Genomic DNA, 27,859 nt, shown 5'->3' on the forward strand with positions numbered 1-27,859 from the left:
GCTCTTCTGAGGATCAGCATAGAAACAGCGCTCTGCTGATATGGTGGGTATGTCAGGCCAAGCGAGGGCTTGCAGAGCTTGCAGAGAGGTAATCAGAAGGACAGTATCCATCTCTGGGAATAATGGAGAGAGTTTTGGCCCACCAAGGATGATAAATGGTGTGGAGGGGCATTTGAGAGCTGTGGCTCTGGAGCACTCAAGCTCATGTGGGTGGACAAGGTGGTTGTCTCCAAGGGAATATCATTTGAATGATTAATTAGCAGTGTTTGGGAGGGGGAGCAGAAGGACACTGTCTCAGTGGCAGCCAGCTGGCTGTACACTTGTACTTGTACTGGATGTACATCAGTTATATTTAGACCTAATGTGGTAGCAGACAAGGTGAGCTTATGACTGCAGAACAGAAGAGTACTGTTCTGGAGCAACCCAGATCATGTCTTGCAGGGACCTGCTGGGGTGGGTAACCAAGACTTCTGATCCAACTCGCTCAGCCTGCTGTGTCTGTTTGTTTCCTGGACATCTAGTTCATGGCTATGAGTTATATAGTGCTGGAGATGGGTGGGGATACTGCAGCAGATTGGAAGCAGGTGGAAGATGATGGTCTTTTGCCATCAGAGCATACATACGGAATTTCTGCCTACATTAGGACTGGTTGCAGATCTTTCGGTTCATATTTGTTCATTTACTTTGCACATTTCAGCCCATTTGATTTGAACATTCTTAATCGTCATTTGATAGCCTGTGTCCAGTGTTCATAGATTATTAACCAAAGTGTGCCATTTAAAGGTCCTTTGTGTTGTGAAACCACGGGTTAGTTTCTAGTCTCCTTTTCAAAAACATCTCTGTGTTTTCCCTATCTCTTTTCATTTTTTAGTGTATATACACATTTAATATTTCTTGCATGGTATTGCTTGAAAGTGCACTTACCTAGTTCTAGAGGAAGCTGTGCCAGCATCTGCAATAACAAAGCATTTATTAACAACATTAAAAGGAAGATGGGTGCAGGATATCAGTGTTAACAGGTCATCAGGGTAGCTTAAAGGTAATTGTAGAAGGCTGTAGAAAAAATACATCACACTGAGTGACTGGGCACTAAAACAAAATTCAGTGTTGATAAATATGAACTATATGGCTAAAACACTGATGGCGCATATAGAACAGTGGCTTCTTCTTTTATCACTTTGAAAGCAGAATTAATCATGTGGATGGTTCTTTGAAGAGACTCTTCTCAATGTTCAAGCTAACAGGGAGCTGAATATATGGACGTATTAGGAAAGAAATAAAGTAAAAACCCAGAAAACCCTGCTGTGCTCGCATGTCATATGAAGCAGTTTGGTCACCCCACCCTCTTAAAAAAGATATTGTAGTATTTGAAGATGCAAGAGATTTGGATTGTCAGAGATCAGCAAACCCCTGCAGACCAGGGCCTTTCTGCTTGGTAAGTCACAGCTGCAAGAGAATATGCTTCAGCACTAACAGGAGCAGTGTGAACAATTGAAACCAGCATAGTTATTTACCATTTCTCATAGTAAAGTCAGGGCCATGCAATAAAATGGCCAAACAAGGGGCTTAGAACAAACTACTCGTTCACATACATACACATGCACGTAATTTAGTTGTGGAACTGACTGATACAGAATATTTACGAGGCTAGGAGTATAAATGTATCCGAGAAGAGATTAGATAAATTGATGGAGGAAAGAGCCATCAAGAGATATTAAATAAAATGATGCAAATACAGGCTCTGGCTCATTTATTTCTTGTAAGTTGCAGATTGCCAGACAGTCAAAAGGCATAAGGGGGAAATATCACTCAATACTCACCTTTTTTTTTCCTCATACGTCTTTCCAAAGCATCTGCTGGTAGGTTCTTCCCAAGACAGGCTACAGGCCTAAGATCTTTGATCTAACCCAATCAATCTGTTATTATGGGTTATTTTCAGGTGCAGTACTGTTAAAGATGCGTTCTGTCAGTGTCCAGAGAATCCATGGTATATTTTTCTCTATAGTGGTTATCATTCACAGCTCTTGCCAGTCATGTGGCTCTTGCAAATTGCATCGTGTTGTTTAATTTCTCAGATAATTAGATGAGACAAATGTGGCATCTTACTAAATTCCTTTTTCCTTGGCTCTACAAGTTTTAAATGAGACAAGACAAATCTCTGCCTTCTCTGCTTCCCTTCCAAAGGAAAATCCTGATTTGTACCCAGAGATGTTTATGAGCCTGTGATAAATGTAAGAAAGACTGAACTTCATCTCATGTACCCAATCACTGCTTGAATGAGAATTACTGAAGTGAACGTGTGTAGCAGGAAAGATGTCCATATCACTAGGAATTGCTACTACACTCTATGCCTATTACAGACTTGTTCTTCTGAAGTACTTTGGAAGATTTAATTTTATGTCCTGTTTCTCTGCACCCACATTTCTTGTTTCTTTTGCCAATATCAAGCAACAGCAATTGGAAGACACTGTTTCACTCAAGTGCATCCCTTTGCTGCCCTGGCAGCTTGTAGGAAAGTAAGAGGAAGAAATGAGAGTGACCAACTCCGTGCATTAAGCTAAGCACCTCTGCGGTACATCTGCTTCAAGGTCCGCTATCAAGAGTGGGAATGATGACCTGTAGTATCTGAAATAAAAGCTGTGGGTTGGTCATTTATGAAAAGGAACATTAATAAATCAGTGGTGTGGAATTACCCCTTTTAAAGAGATAATGTAACATTAGAGCCTGATATGTAAACATAGACTGAGCTTGGATGCAGAAGCACGCTCAGAATTGAGCTGTGCTCCATGTTAGGGATGATGTGCACAAGCACAACTGGTTTTGTGTTAAGATGCATTTAATTTCATGAGTTTGATTCAACTTTTTTCTCATCTCACGTTTAAACATAACAGTCTGCAGGTTTTGGCTGGCAGGAAGTTGAAGATTTCAAATTTCACGTGATCTGTCAGTTAAAAGCCTGGGTAGGATGTGATTGCTGGTTTTATCTCCCCCAATAGAACAATCACTGATACTTCAGCAGCAATTCAGAATAAACTCCCAGTATGGTGCCAGGTAAAGTAGATAAATCAGGTATTCTGAGCTCTCAGGACTGTTTTTCTATTATCCATCCCTTCCGTGAACTGAAAGTCTGCTGTTAGTTCCAGCGAGAAGAGGGAGTTTCTTAACTCAGATCTGGTCAGGAGCTCACAGCTCCTCGGCAGCACAGGCAGCCAGACTTAAACCATGCTTTTCTTTCCAGTTCTTACTTTTTGGTCAGGTTTCTTCTAAAGGAAAAACTAAAGAAAGAGCTGATTTGCGAGTTAACTTTATGCTGGCTGTTTTGGGGATTCAGCAACAGAGGGCACTACAGTAAGCGCTTTCGAAAAGCAGTATTTTCCCTGGTTTTGCATACGGAAGAGAGAGATCAGTGTTTTGCTGGTTTGGGTTTTTTTGGGGGGTTTTTTTGGTGAAAGGTTTTTTTTCTACCCATAAGTGTAAGCTCTTAACGTTGGAAATAGGATAACAGTCAGAGCAAGTAGAAATCCCAAAATACCAGCATGACACATGTGTAGAAACTGTGTAAATACTTTGGATCAATTTTTGAATTTTAAACAGGAATTCTGCTATTTTCCATCACATTTGCAGTGCAGCAGTGTACGCAGCCATGTGTTCCCAGGTGTTCTCTGAATGCCTTTAGTTCTGCCCAAGGTGAATTTCAAATGCATTTTCTGAAGGCTCCACAAAAAGAAACCCAGGTATGAGAAGCAGGTGCACCCACATCCCCATCCGCGTTCAGGCTCTGTTCTCCTGAGGGTCAGGAATTCAGCACTTGCCCTGGGCTGCTGCGTTCTGTGGTTTCTATGTGAAAACCTAATTTAATTTAAAGACAACCTGGGCCACTTTCAAGTGATTGGCGGAACGTTCTGGGTCTGGTAGATTAGATTGGTAGTTAGGATCCAAATGTGCGTGGGCAGATTTGTGAGAGGAAAGGGGCTGTAGCTCCAATTTTAGCATCGTAGCCACTGTGCTGCCATATCACTGCTGCAAGCCTAGCTCAGTGCTGTGCCACGGCTCCTCTCTGGCTGCTCAGCAATTCATGATGATACCTAACCGAATCTTGTAAGACCAAGTCTTACACAAATAAGCATAAAAAGAAGAATTACTAGTTTCTATGGGAAATCAAATGTAAATAAATAATTGTAAGTTCTGTCAGGGCAGCTTGAACCTAGGGTTTTATCCTCACGGAACTTTTTTCTTTTCATGGCATAACTTCAGTGCAGTTTCTTCATATCAGAATTGGAGAATAAGTTGTGGGTAAGCCTTAAGGTTATCTTAAGGGTTTTGGTAGAGTGTGACAGTGTCCCTTGAAAGGGACCTCTGAAAACTAGCTATGTACCTGGAGAGGAGAAGCTTGCTTTCTTAAAACCCCCTTTTCCCAGTTTCATCATTTCACATTTGGTCTCAAAGCTCAGGACAGAAGGAATGTTACTTGCCCAAGGAGCTTATTTCTTACAGTGTGCAATGTATTTTGGACCGTTTCTTCAGAAGGTTGTGCAAGCAGAGTCAGCTTAAAAGTTATAGCCTGGAAGTTTAACTAAAGAATACTGTAGATGTACATGTAATAGAAGGACCTAAGGAGGAAAGAGAAAAGAGGCATTTCCTCCCCTTCACATGCTGGCATTACTGTATGGTGGTCCTGTGCTCAGTTAACTCCAGAGGAGCCCTACAGAGATGAGGCATTTCAGGCTGGGGAAGGAGAGCTCAGCCCTGTGCCCTTCAGTCTGCTTCCCAGAAACAGGCAGATCTGAGAGCTCCCAAAGGCACGATAGCCCTGGGGTGGCCTCAGGAGGGGCTGTGGCCCAGCTCTCCAGTAGCTGTGATGCTGAAACAGATAAAGGGTATGGTGAGAAGTAAATACAATCTAAACTGGCATTTTCTTGTCTTGTGCTTTTCTTTTTAAAGTGTTTCCAATATTACAAATTTATGTCTTAACCCTTACTTCGAGTGGATGAAGTAAACATTTTCAGCCTTGTTTGCAAAGAGATTCTGTGATTATTTCAGGGTGGTCTGGCAGATACTGGGTATTCTGTTTCTGTGGGAGTGGTGACTGTAAACAGGACTGCACACAGTGTTATCTGCCCAAAAGAGGTGTAGTAGCTCTCAGGAGCCTTGTCCTGTTTATAGGCTGGTTGTATGGGATTCCAGGTTGTGCAAAAGTCTTCTGTAACAAGTCTTAGCTGGAGCTTCTTGGCAAGCACTAGAAGGGGGTGAAGACCTGAGACTGTTGTCATATTGATAAAAATACAAATGAGCTTTACAAGCAAAATAATTGACTTTAATTCTTTAATAGCTTCAGAGTAAACCAATGGGATTGATGTTTCTATGCCAACATAGGCCAAATGCTCAGAGACATTTAAGCACCTGAGAACCAGGGTAGATTTTAGTACCTGAAGATAGGCATTAACCTTTCCTCACACGTGGTTTTTGCAGTCTTTGGCGTGAAGAGTGGACAGTCTTCCCTCAATGGTCAGGGACCTTCTCTGTGGTTGCTGCCGGCCAGCTTACCTGGCTAACAGTGGTCTCTGGAAGATGCTTCATCCGTGCCGACTCCTACATGCCAGTTCTTCAACGTGCAGCTAGATGGCAATGTCCTCTTCCACTCCCCGGGTCAGCCCGGCTCACTAACCCTCCGGCTAAGGATGACACAGAATGCATGTGTGTTGGTGTTTACCAGTTACCCAGCAAACCCCCTGGCACAAACCAAGATAAGATAAGTTCATGCAAAAAAGGTATCTAAAACCCCCTGTACAGGATTGCACAGGTTTATAAAGGCACCAGCAGCAGAAACTGAAAAACATTCTGGTTTAGGATACTTCGTCTAAAATGACTGTCATTCCATCCTGTTTTGCAGTTGGAAAGCTGACTTTATTAATTCAGCTTCCTCCTGCTTTTCAAATGTCCTGTCCTCTGGATGTGGCAAAGTCAGTTTGTTGCCAGCCTAGATGATAGATAAACTGTTATCTAAAACCTCTAAATCTTAAACTGCTGAGTAATACAGCACTGTTTTGGTGCAATACCCAAACTCTGCTTAGTAAATCTCTTTGCAGACCAAAACCCAGTGAGTGTTTGGTTTAGATCATGGACTGTTCTGTTAGAATTAAAACACCTGCCTTCTGCTGAGTTCCATATATATGCCAATACTGGATTTTGCAGGTTTTTGCCATAGGCACTCTGGTTAATTTTATCTCAGTCACTGTGAGTAGCTCCTAATAGAGCCTGTTACAGGAGCTTATCCTGTTCCCAGGCCAGGGTTCCTGACCCTGAGTGGGGCTGTGGCAGTTACAGGTGGGGCTGGAAGCTGGCAGAGATGCAGTTTTATCTGGTGTGTATGTAAATGTTTCGGATTGCACAGTGCTAGGATACACGGCTGAAAAAACCAACTGCTAGTATAGTGGAGATCTTAGAAAACCCAGTGTTCTGTTAATCTTAAGTCAGAGAGATATAAGTCAAACAACGGTCTCAGATACTAATTTGCAGAAATACCATGCTTTCCAAACAGTCATTTAAACTTTCCAGCAGATAGTACTCATCTGCTTGAAGGAGAAGGCACATCTGGTTTCATCTTCTGGCCTAATTTAGTTCCCCCAATGCCACTTCAGAAGCAAGATGGTTTCAGGGTCTTTTTAGAGATACTTGTAGCATGCTTCTTGGAGCATTTCCCTAGGAAGCAACCTAAGCCAGTTCTGTGGTCTTTCTGTACTTGGGAAGATGAGAAAGGATCCTCTTTATGAGGAGCGAGTATCCCATACAGGGCCTCACAGCCAGTGGCAGTGGACAGTGTACCTGTTGAAAGCAGAGTCTACAGAGAAATAGCAGAAGACCTTAAGTGGCAAAGCAGTACCCGTGGCTTTGCTGGACTACAATCTGACCTAAGCCTTGCCTAGCTCCACAACGGGGAAAGAGCACAGAATGTGCAGGGATCCCTTGGAAAGAAAGAAGACCATAAGGAGCTCGAACGTCTGTCTCATCTGTAATGGTTGTGACCCCTTAAAAATCATCCATGACTCACCACTTTGGGAAATATGGTTACAATTAGCTTTATTTTAATCTCAGACTGATGTTAATTGAGACTAATAAACAAATTATCAGAAATAAAGGGAATTGCACAGAGATAATACTGGTGCTATGGATCCTCACCTGCTAACAGCTGTGCTTAAAGCTTTCTGAAGGCTGTTTGTCCAAGTAGGTTTCTCATTCCATTACAGCTTCAAGTGAAACTGCTAAAAAAGATGTTGGTGGCAACTTTAGTGTCACAGTAGAATGCAGGCATTTGACCATCAGCAAAAAGGAGGACAACCCAACACATATTAAGTACAAACTGAAATGTGAGATGTTGATATCAGTGTGTTGTAGAAATACAGTACAGTTCTTGCAGGAGAAATATTGATGAACTTCATTCTCCTTCCTCTTGTGACCTGCTGGCTGAATACAGATTAAGAATTAAACATTAAGCACCTTACATGGTTTGAATATTTTTCCAGGTGGGTTTACAGGCACGTTTCTGTACAGCAGGCACAGCAGTAATCTTTCTGATTTCTGGGAGCCAAGCCACAGCCTCCCAAGTAAAGATGATTTTACTTGCTAACTTCCTAATACGCACAGTCGCAGTAGTATACCCTCCTCACACTTCCTAATAAAGACTTCTTCTATTACTGTGGTTGATAAATGATGCAAACGTAATATAAATTTGGCTTTGAACTTCCCACGTGCATCAATTGCTCAGGCACAACATACGTTTGCATACCCATTTGGAGATTAAATTTGTCTGGGCCATCATAGAAATGAACACACACATTTTCCAGGCAGGGAAGACCACAGCAAGATTGACTTTGCTGTTGAGCCTCTGCCTGCCTCTGACAGATTCAGTAATGCTCAATTACTAGGGTATGATGTTGGAGCATCTGTTGGGTTGCCTGTCCACTTGCTTCCTTTGTGCTGTGCCACCCTGGAGCAAATCAGCTATGGGAACAGCCATTTACAAGCTATCAGGCAAAATCAAGTTTCAGTTGAAGAAAACCCAGCCATCAGGTAGGGACATTCACATAAAACCGATATGTTGAAGTCTTGCAGTTCACCCCTGTGAAGGCAGGATAGGAGTAGTCTTGATTTCATGTGATTTTAAAATTTGCTAACTTATTTCTTCTGTGCCTGTAGTCAAGCTGTTGCTGCAAGAGTAATAAATAATAAGGTGTTTCATTATATCTCCGTAGCTGACAATGCAACTTTTAAAGCATATTTATGTGTTTAATAAATACATACTTTGCAATTCCTAACTATGCAAAGGTTAGGAATGCATATTCAATATGCATTGATGCATCACGTTCATAAATAACTTCAGCGTACAGGATAGTCTGGGCATTAATAAAATAAACCTGTTAGTTTTTCTAGATGTCATTGGATGGTTTTATCAGCTGTGGCCAGTTAAGAGTCCCCAGACCTTTGAATTCAAAGGACAGCATTCATTTCAGATCACATGAGAAAAAGAACCTGGTTCTGATTACTTTCTAAACAGAAATAATATGACAACCCACAATCTGATGATGAAAACAGACTTTCCAGAATAACAGCTACTTTTTGAACTCATGGCAGTTCTGGGAGTGCTCCAGTAGAGGATTACCAGAAAAAGATGTTATTTTTAATTTGATGCTACCTGGGATATTGTGAAACATTGTATGCCATGAATGGAATAAAATAATGTGCTTAATGCTGTAGCACATAGGAAAAAAGGTTGAAGTATTGCTGTTCTAGGAAAAAAGCCCAAACATCCTTTTTTCTTGTCTTGCTTATAATCAGCATGTTAAAATCTAGTTTGCGAACAGAAGAGTTTCAGAGATGAAGCTTTTACATTTTTTGCAGTTATGCTTATAATAGGCAGAAATTATGGGCTTGTCTTACAAATGACATTATGGACTCACAAATTAGAATGAATATAAATGACAAACAAAATAGCATTGAGAGATAATGTTTCCTAATTTGATAAGTAATTCTGTTTCAGAACACCATGTAGCTAACAGATTTTTTCCTAATATTATTTGTGAAGATGCATCTTTAGAATTGGTGCATGCTTGGTATATATGTTTGCATAATGATAGAATCATAGAATCATAGAATAGTTAGGGTTGGAAAGGACCTTAAGATCATCCAGTTCCAACCCCCCTGCCATGGGCAGGGACACCTCACACTAAACCATGTCACCCAAGGCTCTGTCCAACCTGGCCTTGTACACCGCCAAGGATGGAGCATTTAACACTTCCTTGGGCAACCCATTCCAGTGTCTCACCAACCTCATAGTAAAGAACTTTGTCATATCTAACCTGAACTTCCCCTGTTCAAGTTTAAACCGATTACCTCCTGTCCTATTGCTATAATCCCTGATGAACAGCCACTCTCCAGCATCCTTGCAGGCCCCCTTCAGATACTGGAAGGCTGCTATGAGGTCTCCATGCAGCCTTCTCCAGGCTGAACAGCCCCAACTTTCTCGGCCTATCTTCATATGGGAGGTGCTCCAGTCCCCTGATCATCCTCGTGGCCCTCCTCTGGACTTGTTCCAACAGTTCCATGTCCTTTTGATGTTGAGGACACCAGAACTGCACCCAATACTCCAAGTGAGGTCTCACAAGAGCAGAGTAGAGGGGCAGGATCACCTCCTTCGACTGGAGAGTGACCAGGATGACGCTTGATGCAGCCCAGGATACAGTTGCCTTTCTGGGCTGTGAGCGCACACTGAGGCCGACTCATGCTAAGTTTCTCATCAACCAACACCCCCAAGTCCTTCTCTGCAGGGCTGCTCTGAATCTCTTCTCTGCCCAACCTGTAGCTGTGCCTGGGATTGCTCCGACCAAGGTGTAGGACCTTGCACTTGGCATGGTTAAACTCCATGAGGTTGGCATCAGCCCACCTCACAAACGTGTCGAGGTCCCTCTGGAGGGAACTCTTCCATAAAACTCATAAGAACTTAATGAGCTTTTAGACCCTTTGTGGTTGAAACTGGGCAGCTCTCTCAGAATTACAGGGTGAGAATAGAAAGGTGCACATACAGTGCGATTTCATAAGCATTTTTTCTCAAGAAAAATCAGATGAGTTAGCTCAAACATGGCACCCAGGAGAAACTGGGCAGCAACTGGGGGCAGTCTGGCATGACCTGCCAACATCACACTAGGGCACAGGGACAGCTATCATTCCTCCTGGGCACCATGCAGCTGCCTTAACCATCCTTTTCAACCCCTGTAGTCTTCATGTTTTCCAAATTCTGAATTAAATACAGTGATGGTTTTAGAGAGTTAGAGCCTTTCTGTTAGTGTGTTGATTTACACTGCAACAGGGCCCTTCTTGCTCCACAAGTAGCTGGAAGCTATTTGCTGATGTCTCAAGAGGAGCATGACTTGAGACATATTATAGACATATAATGAGTCTGGTTTAAGAGCCGAAGCATCCTAGTTATCTGACCCCAAGCACTGATCCAGGATAGACTCACTCTGCTGGGTCACTGGTGTTGGCAAAATTTTGAATGGTTGACTTTGTATTGGCAGACTTTGTGCCAAATGAAATATGTTTAATCCTGCCTTAACACAAATGCAGCATAAATTCTGTATCAGGCACAGAAATACCTTATCCACATTGCGATTTTTACTTTTGGATGATCTGCTAGTGCAGGGGTCTTGCATTAAAGATCCAGTCACTAGCCAAAAGAGGCAGCATTTCAGGGAACGCTCTGCTGCCTTGTCCCATAGCACTGCTCATGACTTTGGAATGGAAATGGGAAGGAACCTTCAAGAATTCATTCTTCAGGAACCGTAATGGAAATCTATTCAACATGAGGGAACCTGAGATTTTTGAGAGGCTGATAAGGGAACAACAGAAAAGCCCATCCAGAATTCAGCTTTCGCTATAAATCTGGAGAGTGTTGGAAATCTGGAAATCATGACAAAAAACCAAACCAAACCAAACAAAAACCCCAAACAAACAAAAAATGTTGTTCCGTTAGGGAAAATGAACGTTCTCCTCCAAAAGCCATTCTTGGAAATGGCAGAACTGTTTTAGCTGGAATGTTCTAAAACAAGCAGCACAACGTTCCCCAGCAGGGAAGCTTGAAGTACAAGTGGTTGCTCTTTGGCAAAATTATAAACAATTTAAAACCTAAAAATAGAAAGTGCCATTCAGTGCTGGGCAAAGGTGGTATCACGAACTCGGCTCAACTTACGTGGGAAGCCAGAAAATGCAACAAAGCTCTGGAGCAAATAAAGGCTGTTTTTGCAAATGCTGTTAAAGTGATTCTCTCTTTAAGATTAGAGGCTTTATGATCATCTGATTTCTTACTAGTGATGGGGCCATCTGCTTCTGTTATCATGAACTTAAGTTTCTAATCTTAATTGACTTTGCTAGTCAGCAAGAGGCATTTCTGAATTGTTCCTGAAGGCAACTTTGTGATTTACCAGCTTAATTATGGCTTCAGATAAGCCTCTCGTTCTGTTTTCAATATTAACGTGCATATTCTTAAGAGAACCTAAAGCTTAAAACACATAAAACCATGTAGCAGCGATTATAGTGGGTAGAATTTTTTAATCTGTAAATCATAGATGTCATGTCTTCTCTGAGAACGGCCCCTTTCGTGCTTGCATTGCAACATCTAGTACCTCGTTTGGGGCATGGACCTCTTGCAAAAACCAAGAGGCAGCCCTGCCCTGACGAGCGAGCTGCATCACTGCTGCCATGTCATGTGGCACTGGGAGGTGTGCTGCATCTTCAATAGCATGTAACTATTATTATCACTGTGTACGGATGGGGAGATTCAGTCGAGAGGTGGTAGTTTCTCTGAGGACACATAGCAGATGAGGATGTGTCTCACTCCTAGGTCCTGCCTGCAGCAACCTAATTTCTAATGCCACTTCTATTTCTCTGTGTGTGTGTGCATTTTTCAGATTGCAAGTACACCTGCCATGCTCACTGCCGAGATCTGGTGCACCTGGGCTGCTGGCGCAATGGGAGATTAATGGACTGCCTTGCTCCACATGACACCTTAGATCCGTCTTACAGCAACGGCCAGGTAATAGCTCTCGTGTTCCTGTAATTACAGCTTTCCCTTGTCAGCTCTGTAATGAAGTGTGGTCTGCCTACCTCGCCCAGCTGCGCGGGAAGAATGTCTCACTCAGGCACGGCCAGCATTTCCCACCCAGTGCTCTGATTGTACAGTACAGTTGGGTCAGGCTGCAACTGGCTGCTGCTGGCTGGGTCACTCCTGCTCCAATTAATTTTCAGATAAACTGGCTGAAAAGTAGCCCCACAAAAAGGTATTTTTCCTCTTGATTTGTGTCACTTGGGCTCACAGCAGGCACATATGGCAGGACATGAGGACAGAGCTGCTCTTCAGATAGACTTGGCCATACCATGAAGCAGCTCACAAAGTGAGTTGTGACCAGGTGGCCTGGACTGCTGGATGTAGTGCCACAGGGAGGCCCATAAAACTAAGGGCTTGGCTATTTGTGATCATCAAAGATCCTGCTGGGTTTGGTGTTAATCCCCCAGTTTTCATCAAATCCCTCTTAGGGTAATTTCAGATTTCCTTGCCTGGATTCCCCAGCAGCTTCAATGGGTCACAGTGTGCCTCCTCATTTCCTTCCTTAAACCACCACAGAGCAGTCACTCCTTGTGTTTCACCCTCCACATCAGGGCTTTTCTCTTTGTTCAGGGAACACATCAAAGCAGCACATTTTTGCAGACAAAGCAGGGGGTCCTCTGAGAAGGAGGTTCATACAGTGATAATGAGCCCCACAGACCTTTAGTTCTGTGATAAAGGTTGTCATGTGCTAATTAGCTCACGCTTCTTTGCATTTTCAAATACATTTCCTTTTTGTCCTCCACAAAATCCACCCAAACTTAATCACATGGTAAGTCCTTTAACATTTACACCTAACCAGTCAAAACCTCTGAGAGGACACTAATATCTCCCAGTGCCCTTGCTGAGCTTGTTGCACATCCTCCAGAGCAGCACTGAATTTTCTCTGCAAGTACAGCATTTATTTGGTAGAGGAGATGCTTGCTCCAGCCACTTACACTGCAACTGAGGGCAGTGTCTCTTGTGAGCTCCTTAGGACTTGCTGTTGGGAAGAGCAAAGGGGAATAACTCAGCTGCTGAAAGGAAGAATAGCAGGGGTGTGGAGGAAGAGGGACATGGCAACATATGTTTTGGAAGTGTGGGTGACTATCAGCAAGAAAATACATAGGATCAGAAAGAGAAGGCCATTAAAAGCCATTTATACTCAAAAAGACATGTACAACTTGGTCATAAGCAATCTAAGAAAGAGCTGGTGGTGTCTTGGGTGAAGTGGCTATAAACACTGAGCAAGTAAACTATTTCTTGCTGTTTGAGGCTTACAGCACTTAGGGAAGCTGTATTTCATGTGCCTTTGTGTGCAACAAGGCTGAATCAGAGAAGTTCTGATTTTTCCTATTGATTCCTTGCTCTTGGAAGAAGGCACAGTTTGAGTGATTGTTGTGGATGGCAGTTGTTGCAAACTTCCTTTTTCCTCACTAGCTGTCTGGGTCAGTGTGTGTGTCTGACAACTGATACACGTAAGATGAAGATTCAAATACTATTTTCAGCATCCATCATCCATTGGTTTTGAAGCAACAGTCACTTGTGTGCATGAAACCTGGAGTGTTTCCTACTGGGTGAAGTAATTTTCTTTGTGCACAGCACAGGCACAGCTACTGCTGGAGGCTGCAAGGTTTGAATTCACTCTTTCCCCTGCTCCTACTGCTTTGTCTTTCTAGGACTTACCTATTTGTAGGCAAAAAAGGAATTAGAATTTTCTAGAAGGATTTTAAGATCTCTGAACAGAAACACCTAAAAGGGCTGGCACAAGTGTGACCTCACAAGGGAGGTGATTCTGCCCCTCTACTCTGCTCTTAATGAGACCTCACTTGGAGTACTGTGTTCCGCTCTGGGGCCCCCAGCACAAGAGAGACATGGGCCGTGAAGATGATCAGAGGCTGGAGCACCTCTCCTGTGAAGACGGACTGAGAGAGCTGAGGTTGTTCAGCCTAGAGAAGAGAAGGCTCCAGGGACACTTTAGAGCAGCTTCCAGTGCCTAAAGGGGGGCTACAAGAAATCTGGAGAGCGACTTTTTACAAGGGCATGTAGTGACATGACAAGGGGGAATGGCTTTAAACTGACAGAGGGGAGATTTAGCTTAGATACTAGGAAAACATTCTTCCCTGTGAGGGTGCTGAGGCGCTGGCACAGGGTGCTCAGAGAAGCTGTGGCTGCCCCATCCCTGGCAGCGTTCAAGGCCAGGCTGGATGGGGCTTTGAACAACCTGGTCTAGTGGAAGGTGTCCCTGCCTGTGACAGGGGGGATAGAACTAGATGATCTTTAAGGACTCTTCCAACACAAACCATTTTATGATTCTATGTTTTACAGGTCACTATTTAATGAAGTACAACTCCCAGGTCAGCTGCCTTTTCAAAATGACTTTTCCCTTTCATGCCAAAATTTTTCCGGTCTTAGTCTCAGCCTTAAGGTGATTTTTCCTTTATGTTTAAAGTTTTAACCTCTGTCTCACACATACAGCTGAGCAGGTGTTTGGTATAAGATGGTGAAGGAGTCAGATGGGAAAAAGGCTGAAGCTATTTCCTTTAAAAAATTGTCCTTGTATTGTTATTTTGTGGCTGGCTCTAGTCTGCAAAGCTTTAGTTGCCGGGATGCAGGAGTGTGCTTTTGAAGCAAATCTTCCAATTGTCCTCACTTTCCTTGTTTTGGTTGATACCATTGAGCAGTCTTAGGGCACAACTTGATTCCCTTTCACATGAAAATTAAGCTGTTTCCTGAAACCTCTGAGAAGAGCATTCAGTCCACAGGATCAAAAACAGAGATCCTCTTAAGTGAAACCTGTGAAGTGTTTATATTGAGGACTTTGGGTTCTCAGCACCACTTGCTTTGCTTGACAGAGCTGCTTGTGTTGCACCACACCGTTTGCTAACGCGTGCGTCAGATACTTGGCACAGAGCAGTCCCCAGCGAGAAGCAAACTGATAAGTTTTGCCTGCTTTTGCTTTATCTACACCGTGACTTTGAAAGTCACATGGTAGGCAAAACCAGTTAATTTTGCGTGAGCTATGCTAGTAAAATGCATAGCTGCAAAGCCTACGCATATATTTGGGGATGTCTCACCCATTCAGTGAGCATTGATGTAAAATGTGAAGGGATTTTGCAGAACTACTCAAACTTTACAGTATGGAGAGGAATGACTTGCTAGTCATTCTTAGCAAGACTTAGTCTTGGGCTTTGTGCATTTTTGTTTCTACTGGGATAACTGTTTAGTTTTGAAATGTAATTATTTAAAAAAAACCCCACAAAATAATTTTGTATGCACAAAACACTATTTTGAAGTTGTTATATTGGCATTTTTATGCTGGCACACGTTAGATCTTCCCTTGTAAAGGGACATGGCATCTTTATACTTGCATAACTTCCTCTACACAGGGAGATTATTATTCTGAGTATGATGGTAGACAGATGATTTGAGACCTAACTCTTTACTGCCTAAGACCATTTTAGACTGCTCAGGCAATATGCATATATCTCCTGCTTGGTCCGGGTGATATAAACTGCACTTGGTCCTGCTGCAGTGACATTGTGGTGGCCTCAGTGCAGCAGAGCTTGAGGCTCAGGTGTAGTTCCTGGACCTGGATGCTCACTTGTTCCCATACACTATTGCATGTTCCCCCTCACCCGTCCACTCCCAGCAGTGCAGTACTGCTGCTTTTGGGCAGGGAAATGGGGCTTCTAAAGCTTGCTCTTGCAAAGCCTGATCAGAGCTTTAGTTCGCAGCACAGCTTGTGAACGGTGCTGTCAGCACAACAAGGGCTGGGTGTTGTGATGTGGCTGGAACACCTTAAACTCCACATAACCCCGAACAAATGTCCTGTTGAGCCACAGTTTGAGAGTCTGGGTTTAGGATTTCCCTTATAGGGAACAGGAATTTCTTACAGTCTCTTAACTGCTAATTTTGCAAAAGGAATCAGATTTCTGAGGGATTTCCATCCCGTGCAGTTCTGCCGCTGGCTGGAGCACTGTGATGCACTCATGAGTGGTCAGTCTTAGAACCTGGAATATGAATGCGCTGCGTGATCAAGTCATTGCAGCTCAAAGCACCTAAACTTTGAGCTCCTTTCTCTGTGTGTGTGTGTGTGTGTATATACACACACACCTTATAAAAAGTCTAAGAAATTCCATTGTACAGCTATTTTGAGAGATCACTAAGGCTGCAGGTTAAATATATACAAATAAAACTCTCAATTTCAAACACAGCGCAAGTACCCGGTGGCAGAAATATTGGCTCAGGTGAAAAGGGGATGGTGTTTTGTTAATTGCGTGGCCTGAAGTGTTTCCCTCCTGAAAAGGCTTCCTATAGAGATTAAAGAGGAAATGATGGGTGTAAGTTCTCTGTGATCTTGCAACACAGCACTCAGAGCTGCGCAAAAGAGTTGCCAGCTTCCTCCAGGAGCAGAGAGGGGTGAACAGAGCCCCTTTCCAGCAGCCCTCTCCTGTGCTACTACATTGCCCATTACAGGAGCAACACCTGTCTGACACTGCCATGGGCTTCTCAAAGTCTAAGAAGTATCAAAGCCATTATGCAGACTTTCATTTTTTCCTTTTTTTTTTTTTCACCCAAGATGGATCAAAATGTTGAAATCTCTTATGTGTGAGCCATAGGTACAATTTCTGTTCTCCTTCAAGATGGCAAACCTTCCCAAAGAGATCTCACTGCACTCAGATTTACCCAAAGACAGAGGGTGCTCAGAGATGAGGTTTGTACAAGATCTGGGGCCCTTGGTAAAGTACAGAAAGGGATATAGGCTTTCCCAAATGGCTTGGGATGATAATACCCCCCAAGATTGCTTCAAAATGCATGTATCTGCTGTGGAGAAGACTGAGAGGATCTCACAGTGCAAACACAGACACTTCTGGACCTGGCTGCCACTGAGGTTATCATATAAATGTAACTTCCTACTCAGAGGTTGGGTATTTTGACATCTCTTTTCAAAAATAACCCCTTTGGGGGAAGAAAATGACAACATGGAGCAAAATATCATGATGGACATGTGTGCAGCTCTTGGTTAATTTTGAAAGTTACTGCTGAGCCATTAATTGCTTTCCTCTATAACTTCAGGTAGTGGAGTGTACTCTGTACAATGTGTGTGGGTTTTACGGAATTTGTATTTCAATTCTCTGTTAAACCTGGCTATGCTTGGTGGTAGTTGAAAGGAAAAGAGGAAAACTAAATTACATTTGTTTTGGCAGGTGGATCATTGTTTCATTTGTGCCAGCGACTGGGAAAACTTGTAAGCCAAACCTGAAGCTGATTTTGGTTCTAATTGTGTATATTGCTCAGGCTACTTTTATGGTAAAAAATACAAGCTTTGTTAGATTATATGATCTAGAAATTAGTTCCAAGCTTTCCCAAAATAATTTGAGAGTATCCACAACAGTTTTTGGGGCACCACCATCTGCAGCCTTCCTTCACCAGGGGTATTATTAAAGTGGGCTTTGACAATACCGACTGAAGATCTTTAAATTATAAATTAATTGCGACATTTTTAAGCAGTTTAATTTACTACCTCAGATATTTGGACTTCTTCAGTATTCTCTGCTGCAGGCATCCTGGAATAGTCTTGTCTAGACTACTGAGGCAGCAGCTGAATATTGCAAGTAGGGCAAATCCAAAAGACACATTTAAAGAAGGAGCACTTTTTAAAATTAAAAATGGATCTTAAAGCCCAATAAATAAAGACTGGATGCGGCGTGTTGTGAGGGGACCTGTATCATAATCCATCCAATAACGTAATACAAAAATTAATACATCTAACAGAGTGGATTTCGGCTTGTTGGCACCTGGTGGGAATTTCCAGCCCATAGAAGCACTCACAGTCGTGTTGTTACACTGTTATGGTTTTTAAATGTTACTTAAAAATCACAGGTTTTGATCAGTCAATCTGTCTTTGGACTCTTTTTTCTTAAGGTGAGGTTCTAGAGTTTTTTCCATTGAACGTACTTGGATAATATACAGGCCTGACCTTTCAAACAGAAAGATAGCGAGATCACTGCTTAAAGAACACGGCTTTAGCCCAGAGATCAATTACTGGTTGTTTAGCAACCAGATCAACTCCAGTCAAACAGCTCTGATTTTCTAGTTATGTAGAAGAACCAGACAAGGCTTCAGATTACAGGAAAATAACTGCTGTTAGACAGGGGGAACATTTGAAATGCGCTTTCGATTTTTGCACAGTTACGTGTTTTCACATTCAAGAGGTTTGTATAGTATCCCTAGAAAATTATACACATTTCCTTAGTAATGTGGCCCGCTTCAACCTGCTGTTTTGTCAGCTGTCATTATAAGATCAGTGTTCTTCTCCCACCATGTATTTCTAACACAGACAATACTTACCACACACGTTTTCCCACAATCCTTTCAATTTCTGCTGTCAGCATTGTGCCGGATGTAGGATGTAAAATACAAACTGCATTTTTTTTATTGTGGCAGATTTCTTCCTAATTCAAAGTTATTTCTATCTGCCCAGTATCTCACAGGCTTGGCAGAGCACAGATGATCACATTACAAATGTAATACAAGTAATACAGGCTTGCATGTCCTGTGATTTCCAGGTGGTTCTCAGATATCCAGATAGCATTGACTAATTGTGTTGGAGATGTTCAAGGAGAGCTGAGCCCCTAAAACACCAAGTTTTATGTGTTGTATCGGTTATATAGGGTGATGTGGCAGCACACTGATGTAAGAGGTGGGGCTAGCAACAAGCCAGGATCCTGAGGGGTGGGATTGTGATAGTTTGCAGCAGAGATCACAACACAGTTTCTTTCTTATCTTTAGGGTAGATTTTCAACACGCAGTTCAGGATAGTGATCACTAGGACTGGTTTTGATGAGGCTTGTGTAGGCAAAGTGATATGGGCTGCCTGCATCAAAGTGTGCATGCTTAAAGGATATTTTGCTGTTGTATGTTTGTAGATTATGATTATACATGAAAGCTGCACAGTTACTGGTTGATAAATCACTATGAGAATGTCTTGAGGGCCTTACTTAGCCCTCAAAACATGCAAAGAAAATGAGCACTGGCTGGGAAACTGCTAAGTGAAGGGTGAATGCTGGCCCCTGCAAGTCTGTCCCGGTGCAATCCCAGCACTGAGTTTTCCCAAAAGTCCATGTGCCATAGATGACAGATGGACAACTAAACTTCACCTTTCTGTTAGAGATAGGCTGGTAAACAGGGTGTCAGTGGCTTTCATTCCCCCTTCACAAGCTTGCTGATTTATTTTATATCCATAAAATACATCGCTCTGAATGGAATTACCAGCAGCCAGGTCAGGCCTGTGCTAATCTGTTAATCCACAGGGGTGACTGGTTTTCAAGTAGAAGAGACTAAAGAAATATTTATTCTAATGCACTTTCTAGTGTGCTTGTTCATGAGGCTAATTCTGTTTTGCATTTGAATGCTCAGGAAGGTAGCTGGGCTGGTGACATGACTGCAGACTACTTAATTCACCCCATGTAAACCTGCCCTAAGTAAATAATAAGCAGTGAGAGTTGATTGGAAGAGAAAGTCAGGACTGCTGTGAAACTCACATCCCATTTTCTCATGCCAATTGCCTAAAATATTCTTGGAGGTTCACACGGTCTCTCTTTTTGGTTTTTTTTAAGGTTTTCTTTTTACAGTATAAGGCTTCTTTTGTTGACTTACAGCATTAGCAGCTGTTGGAAATACTCAGAGAAGAGATTGCTGCTGCCTTTTCAGTGCAGGAAGGGCATGATGCAAAACCTTCCCCCGCTGGGAAGGAAGGTGGGGAGTGGTTTTTGATTATTTTCAATGATAACATTGCTGGGTGAAGAATCATAGAATGATAGAATAGTTAGGGTTGGAAAGGACCTTAAGATCATCCAGTTCCAACCTCCCTGCCATGGGCAGAGACACCCCACGCTAAACCATGTCACCCAAGGCTCTGCCCAACCTGGCCTTGAACACTGCCAGGGATGGAGCATTCACAACTTCCCTGGGCAACCCATTCCAGTGCTCACCACCCTCTCAGTAAAGAATTTCTTCCTTAGATCCAATCTAAACTTCCCCCGTTTAAGTTTTAACCTGTTACCCCTTGTCCTGTCACTACAGGCCCTAATGAAGAGTCCATCCCCAGCATCCTTGTAGGCCCCCTTCAGATACTGGAAGGCTGCTATGAGGTCTCCACGCAGCCTTCTCTTCTCCAGGCTGAACAGCCCCAACTTTCTCAGCCTATCTTCATATGGGAGGTGCTCCAGTCCCCTGATCATCCTCGTGGCCCTCCTCTGGACTTGTTCCAACAGTTCCATGTCCTTTTTATGTTGAGGACACCAGAACTGCACACAATACTGCAAGTGAGGTCTCACAAGAGCAGAGTAGAGGGGCAGGATCACCTCCTTCGACCTGCTGGTCACGCTCCTCTTGGTGCAGCCCAGGATACAGTTGGCTTTCTGGGCTGCGAGCACACACTGCAGCCGGCTCATGTTCATTTTCTCATCGACCAACACCCCCAAGTCCTTCTCTACAGGGCTGCTCTGAATCTCTTCTCTGCCCAACCTGTAGCTGTGCCTGGGATTGCTCCCACCCAGGTGTAGGACCTTGCACTTGGCATGGTTAAAATTCATAAGGTTGGCATCAGCCCACCTCACAAGTGTGCCAAGGTTCCTCTGGATGGCATCACTTCCCTCCGGCGTATCAACCGAACCACACAGCTTGGTGTCATCGGCAAACTTGCTGAGGGCGCACTCAATCCCACTGTCCGTGTCACCGACAAAGATGTTGAAGAAGACCGGTCCCAACACCGATCCCTGAGGGACACCATTCATATGAGATATGAAAATATTTGTTCCCAGTCTTTGATCCAAGGAGCTTGCCAACCAGCAGCCCCACAGACAGCCGTTAGGAGAACAGGTAAAGAACAGAGCCCTGTGTTGTTCTGATGCAGTCCTGTTTATTTTACAGGAATGTAAAGCCTTGTTTCCCAGAGAGTAGGAATCAACAGGAGGTAGCGTTTTTCCTTACTGATTCATGACTTCCTCTGGGAATATTGCCTAAAAGCTGCCCCCCACTCCTCGGTGCAGAGGAGCCTGCCTGTTTGCGTGACTCAGTATCTCCCCAGCTCATCATGTGTGCTGCATGGTGGTTCCCCTTCTCCCGGGGATTTGTTCTTCAGTGAAGCTCTGTTCTTGTATGCATTGTCTCACGTCAGTCTGCTCCACAGGAAGTGTGGATAAGAACTTACCTGTTCCCCATTTACTCTGCAAATAGCGTGTATAAGCATGTAAAAATTCAGTGTTGTAGTAAGTTTTAATGCTTACTTGGAAGAGTGAAATTATTACCAGTTATATATCATTTAAAAGTGATGGTAATACAATAGTTCTAGTTAAACTTCTGGGGAGTAGTCCTCTTGTTCCTATCCAAAGTGTAAAGAAGCAGATGGCTTTCCCAGGACCTCAGAGTAGATGGGTTTCCCAGTAGATGGATTTTCCAGGATCCCAGATATGGATTCCTGTAGCACTTGTGGCAGATCTCAAGCAGTAGTCACTCTGCTGTGTTTCCTTCTTTCTTTTTTATTTAAGCTATTGTAAGCCTCTGTTCCTGCAGCACAGGTCCCAGTGGGGATCCTGCACCTCTGGTTCCTGTGACTTTCTAATCCTTTCCTGCCAAGCAAAAGAAGCTGCCCAGATACAAAAGGCTGTTTTGTTGTTTCTTCTGAAAGCAGAGACAGAGCTACAAAACCAATATTCCAGCAAAGTTTTTAGATTGGTTTGTTCTACAAAGAATATGCTGGTGGTCAGGGTTTTTGTTTGCTTTGGGATTTTATTTTATTTCCATAGACGTTTATTTCACAAAGGATGTAATAATCCTGTCAAAAAATGATACAAAGTCCCTTTATTGCTTCATTCAAAATATACACCTTACACTACGGTTATGATATACTAGATGAGATTTTTGATCCAGCAGTAGTTTTGTATCTTGGTCACCTTTCACCGTGATCTTTAGATTTCTTATGACTTGTGACCTGGTTCTTAACCAAGAAACAAGCCTCTTCTAAGGATGAGTTTTGGGTTAGCTCCTGGCCCGGATGATCCTGGAGCCATGCTACTTGGAAGCTGAACAGTGTCCCAAGAAGATAAACCCAGCTGGTCTCTGCATGCCCTTTGTGGATAATCCCTGTGGAAAAATGGAAAAAAATCATCTCCTTTTTACATTTGAGAAGAAAATTTTCATTATGGGACCCCAAGAGATCTTCAAACACATACATTACAACTAGTCTTGTGAGCCAGTGGAAAGCTGCAGATGCCAATATTGGGTATTTTTCCTACTGATGTGCTGCAGTCAGCTGGATAACTGGATGCAATTATTTGCTTTGCCTAAATCATATGCTATGCTTCTTCATCTCTTTTTCTGCTAGTGCTTGCAAATGTGTATGTAGCTATGGCAAATCCCCTTGAAGTCTTTGTCTTCTCTGACAGAGTGTTTGTTTACTGCAAGATAAATATCATCATTGATTATTTTGCTTTACAGTCCTAAGTGAGAACAAAGCAGTGGTGATGGTTACCATGGGGCAGCAGGATGGGGTCAGCACTGTGCATCCTGCCTGGGGCGGACATCTCCTACCTGACTTCAGGATAAAATGATGTTGCCTTGATTTCACTAAGCTTTTCTATCACAAGAACCTTATCAGACAATTCTGCAACATTATTGTCTGGGTAAGGAAGACCAGGCTGAACACTACTTTTGCATTTCCCAGTATTCTAAACTGGAGTTTAGAGAAGCATTGCTCAGTCCATACTCCACTCTGAGTTTTCCATTTGCACTGTCCTCTCCCCTCGACCTTCCTTTTGCCATCCTGACTAATATTTTCCTTTACAGTAACCTTGAAGAAAGATTTCCTTATCTGCATATGTGACTAATCAGTAAGGTCTTCTGATTATTATAAAGTAATTTGTTGGAGGTAGGAATTAGAGCGTGAAAGGGGAACTGAGGATGCCAGATCTGCAGTCCTTGCTCTACTAATGGCTGATTAGATATGGCCTTCAGCAAGTCAATTTGGCCTTGGCTTTCAGATGTGCTGATTTAATTTTTAGTCTTTCGCCTCCAGCTTTCTTTTCTTCCCTCGTCTGGTGGGAGGGAGGTGTCCATGGTATGCAAACCTGCTGTTTCATTTTACCTCAAATATGTCTTAGTCTGGGGAGTCACAAGTAGAAGGCTTTGGAAACACTGACGTTGTGAATAATGTTTCTTACCCATCTGCTACTCATAGTCGCACTGAGGGTGAGCTCTTTCTTGCAAAGCAGCATGGGTGAATAAATGCACCATGTGGCACAGTTACATTCTGAGAACTTGATTGTTTTTTCTTTATCTTTTACCCATGACTTCTGTGGATATTCCTGAATTTGTTAAAGAATCCATGATCTGGGGAGGGAGAGTCAGGGCAAATTCTTAAAATTGAAGATTGCAGATATGGTAGATAGGGTAAATACAGTGGTAACTCTGTATGAGAGAGTGGATGGAGTAAAATCTCTGGCAGCTGCATTTGTGAACTGTGATTTTACAAAGTTCTTTATATTTTTTTCCCCACAATTAACAGATATAGCTAGAGACAGGAATGGTTTATTGGAGTGAATGAATGCAAGAAATAAGTGGTTTGGAAATACCTAGGATCCATATTTCCAGCTGCAGTTAGGCAGCTGCTGTCTGTCTGAGGAGTGTCCTTGACATTACTCTCTGGGGGTAGGTCAGGGGTCCTCTCCTTTGCCTGAAGCATCTTTCTGAGATCCTGTGCTTCATCTCCCATCATCTCTCAAGCCTCCCAAGCTGTGCTGGGCTGCACAGCCCTCACAGCTTCCCCCACATCAACCCGCAACCCCCAGAGCCACTGGGCTTCAATCCCTTGCTGCCAGGTCCTTCTGCCCTGCACCCTCATCCCACGTGCACATCCCCCGTGGTGGGGCTGGAGAACAGAGAGGCCTTCACTGGTAGATAAAGAGGAAGAGAGAAACAGAAAAGGGACAAGAGGGGCTGACACAAGCCATCTGGATTTTTTATTCTTGTCTCTCTCTCTCTCTCCCATCATGCAGTCTGGACCTCCCAGGGCAGCCCCACTCTTGGGTTTGAGAATCATTACTTTAGTTAGACAATGAAAAAGGAGATGTGGGGTACAGTGAGAGCAGAGTTTTGCCACAGCAGATCCAGTTTCATTAACACTTTGTAAACGCTTATTAACCATCTTTTTTTCTTTGAACTGTCCTCAAAGTGCAGTTTTGAGCCTTCTTTGGACTGTGATTGCCTGCTGGGCAGTCAGCACAGTGTGTCACAGAGCTGGGGTCAGGAACTGCCCTGCATCCCAAGCCAGAAAAAGAGGTTACCAGATACAGGGCTCTGATGAAGGGAAGTGTTTGTGCCTCCATCCCACCCACCCCCAGGCTACCTGAATCTTAAGATGAGTTGGCTGTGCTCCATCGGTTGGCAGCATTTCATAGACAAGCCCTCTAGACTGTGCTAAAGCACTGTGTGTTAAGAGCAGTCCTTCCTGGTCATTCCACACTCTTCCCCACACTTTCGTTTCTTTTCAGTCACCTGTGGGGTTTGGCTGCAATTAGGAAGGAAAATATTTCTGGCAGTTCTGCTGCAGTCAGATTTGGCAGTTTCACCAGTTACTTCCAGTAATTATCTCCATGTCACAGATATGCCCTCAGTGCCAGTTTTAGGAAACCCTTCCACCTTTCTGGTGTTTGAGTAAGGAAATGGATTCTTTAGGAAATTGCTTTCTTCTGAGAACAGCCCTTTCTTTACAAACACTTTTAATAAGGTCTTTTGGAAAAGGCTACATTCGAAATTTGAAATATGTTGATGTGCAAATCATTTCAATAGCTGATCTGCAGACTCTGTTGGCAGGGCTTGCGGGAGGCTGTTTGCTCTGCTTCCAGCTGCCTGCTTCGTTTTGGCAGCTGCGTGCCTCCTGGCTCAGATGCCTGCAGCCTCTTGTCCAAGTTAGGAGCTAGACAAACTTCACACACCATCCTGTAAATGCCCCTCAGCTTATTTATCTAAGTGAAGAATTAGACCTAAAGCTCAGGCAGCCTTTTGCCTCCCCAAGTTATCTTAAATGGAATCGGTAAAGCTGGATTATGGATTCACAGCAGTGGATGAGCCCACTGGATTCCCACAGGGGAGGTGGCTAAATTGTCACGTTTCCTTGTAAGGGTATCAGCCCAACTGCAGAGCGGTGATGAACGCTGCTAGCCGGGCTGAGCAAGAGCAGGCAGGCCTTTGAAAGCAGCAAAGCACATCGAGGCAGATCCTCCCGAAAGAGCAGATGCTGAAGCAGATGTTAAGGCAACATTGAGGACTGCTGAGCACAGCATGGAGGAGATTGCTTCTTAGGTACTGCTCACAGTGCTCGTGTGCCTCTGTTCCAGATCCTCACAGCCCTGCCACAGACCTCTTTGTAAAAAAGTTGTGCAGAGTTTTCCTTAGTTAATTTAAAAACAGGTCTTTGAAACAGATAGTCTTTAAAAATGCTTTCAGGCCCAAACAAAATGAAAGTAGATGGCCTAATGCATACAGCAAAGCATTTTAGCGTTGTTCTGCTGTGATACGTTCAGTGACATCTCTGACACATTTTAAGGTCTGCAAGTAGGCTGCAAGTTCACTCATTGCTTTCTGACCTTGAGGTACAAACCACTTTCAATTACCCTGAGACTCTGCTAATTTGGTCGCACGTCAAGGGAAGGGAGGAGCACCCGCAGTGTTAGATTACCTGAACATACGGACACGTCTGTACATCTGTTGGCTCACAAGAACATAACCTCTCTTTGGCAGCGTGTTGCCGTGGTTTCCCTACATGTCTGGCACTCCAGACAGTGAGTGCAGGCAGGAAGACAAGGTGCTGCCCCACAATTCGGTGAGGGTCTGCTATTGTGCCTGCGGTACAAGAGGCAGAGGATAAATGATGGGAATAAGCGCTGATCAGTAGAACTCAAAGAAAATTTGTGGAGAACAAAGACCATCCCTTTTAAAACAAAACCCATGCACTGGTCTTGCTGGATGCAGTTTTTTGACGGTGTTAGTGGGATTGCCTTTGTAATGGCAGCTACCTGGGCAGACCTGGGATCCAATTGGTTTATGGACAAAAGGAAGTGTTTGTGGCTCACGCTGTCTGCTGCTTTGTGCCCCTTTTGTACTCTGTTCCTCTCCGTCATTGAGCTTTCCAATCTCTGAGCAGTGACACCTTATCTTTGTATGGCTACAGTAGTTCCCCACTGCCCTGGTGCCCAGCCTGTGTTCCTCTTGGGGATCTCCATTTCACCCGGAGGGGTGGCTCAGCTGATGGAGCAGCTGCTGCACTGTGGCACATTTTAGCCTGGTGCTATTAAAAAACAACAAAAACCACCCAAAATTAGTTCCAGTTTATCTTAACTGTCTTAGCCCTAAACTGAGGCAGCTCAGCAGCTGCTTCGCCAACAGCTGAGCCGCCTGTGCAAAAGGACCAGGAACCTCTGGGAGAGGTTCAGATGGACAGGCAAGGGTAAGAGTAACTACTTGTGTCAGACCTCAGTCTCTATGTGTGGAGGTTGTGTGGCACATCTCAACATAGCAAAGAAAATCTGAGCTGCGGAAGATGTCCTTGTGAGCCTGTAAGAGAGCGGGTTTATGTCAGTGACAGAAGAGAGAACATGTTGAAACAAAGTGTTCAAATGTTGTACGAAAACAACTATATTTAGCTGCTCTAAAAATTGCTTAGTACCAGACATGGAGGAAATGGTGGTGGCAACCTACACTCCTCCAGTTTCACCTGTTGTGGTGTTTCTTAAGCCTTGGAATACCTATAAAATAAGTAACAAAGCCATTAAACCTTCCCCAGAAGAGGTGGGAAACAAACTAAATTCACTTGCTGAAGCAGCTATTGCTGAACTATGAATTGACCTTGAGCCGTGTCGATATGCTGTAATGCAAACCATCTGCACGCTGAAACAATTAAAGCCTTCAGATCTCCTAGGAGTTTCCTTCCTCCGATTATAACTTATGTGCTGCGGTAAAAGCATAGAGGTAAACAGCTAGTTAGCGTGGACCTCTGTGTCTGTGTAATTTTATGGTGCAGCACATACAAAACCATTTTCATTTGAAGTGGCAGTCAGCTTTCAAGTAGAAAATATAGCACATGCTTGATTCCGAACGCTGGAGTCATAGCTTGTAAAACAGCCTGTGTTAGACACATCTGCTTCACCTCCTCTGCTTCCCTTCCCCCAGCTTCTCCTAAGGATAGACCATTTTCTGGGATTTTTAACCAAGTTTTCATAAGGCACAGGTCATGCTGGAGAGGCAGGGCTCAAATACGGATTCTTCTTGTGTTAACGCCTCTGTGCACATGCCTGACTTAAACCTGCCTGCCTTCCCAAACAGCGGCATGTAAATAGTGCAGTGAGTCTGTGGCCATGGATGAAAAAAAAGGTTTGGATAACAATTATAAGTGATTTTATAGAAATCTTGTTTACTTTACAACTACTTGAGTTTCCAGAAGCTTATAAAGCCTTAAAAAAATAAATCTACAGCCATGGCATCAGAGTTTGGACATTGCTGCGGTGGGAAAATACCAAAGATGTTGCTTCTGTAGGATCTCTGTACAATTTGCTATGTCCTGCAATTGGCAGAATTTCATATTAAAAGCTCTGCAGTGTAAAACCTATTTTTACATGTTCTTCCATCATTTGTCTGTCCAGATGATAACAGCACAACAATCTCAAATCC

At 43.4% G+C, this 27,859-nt stretch overlaps 1 protein-coding gene across 1 annotated transcript in view; it reads left to right on the plus strand.

The window, feature by feature from the left end:
* RASSF3 (Ras association domain family member 3) overlaps positions 1–27,859 on the plus strand; it is a gene marked incomplete at its 5' end in the record, with an annotated part of 94,239 nt that overhangs the window by 5,345 nt on the left and 61,035 nt on the right. Inside the window, one exon of the mRNA XM_080636725.1 lies at positions 11,958–12,082. Coding sequence (XP_080492851.1) covers positions 11,958–12,082 — 125 coding nt within the window. The remainder of the gene's footprint in view (positions 1–11,957; positions 12,083–27,859) is intronic.

This window comes from Psittacula echo (assembly GCF_963264785.1).
Source record: "Psittacula echo genome assembly, chromosome: 1".
NCBI classification, from domain to species: Eukaryota; Metazoa; Chordata; class Aves; order Psittaciformes; family Psittacidae; genus Psittacula; species Psittacula echo.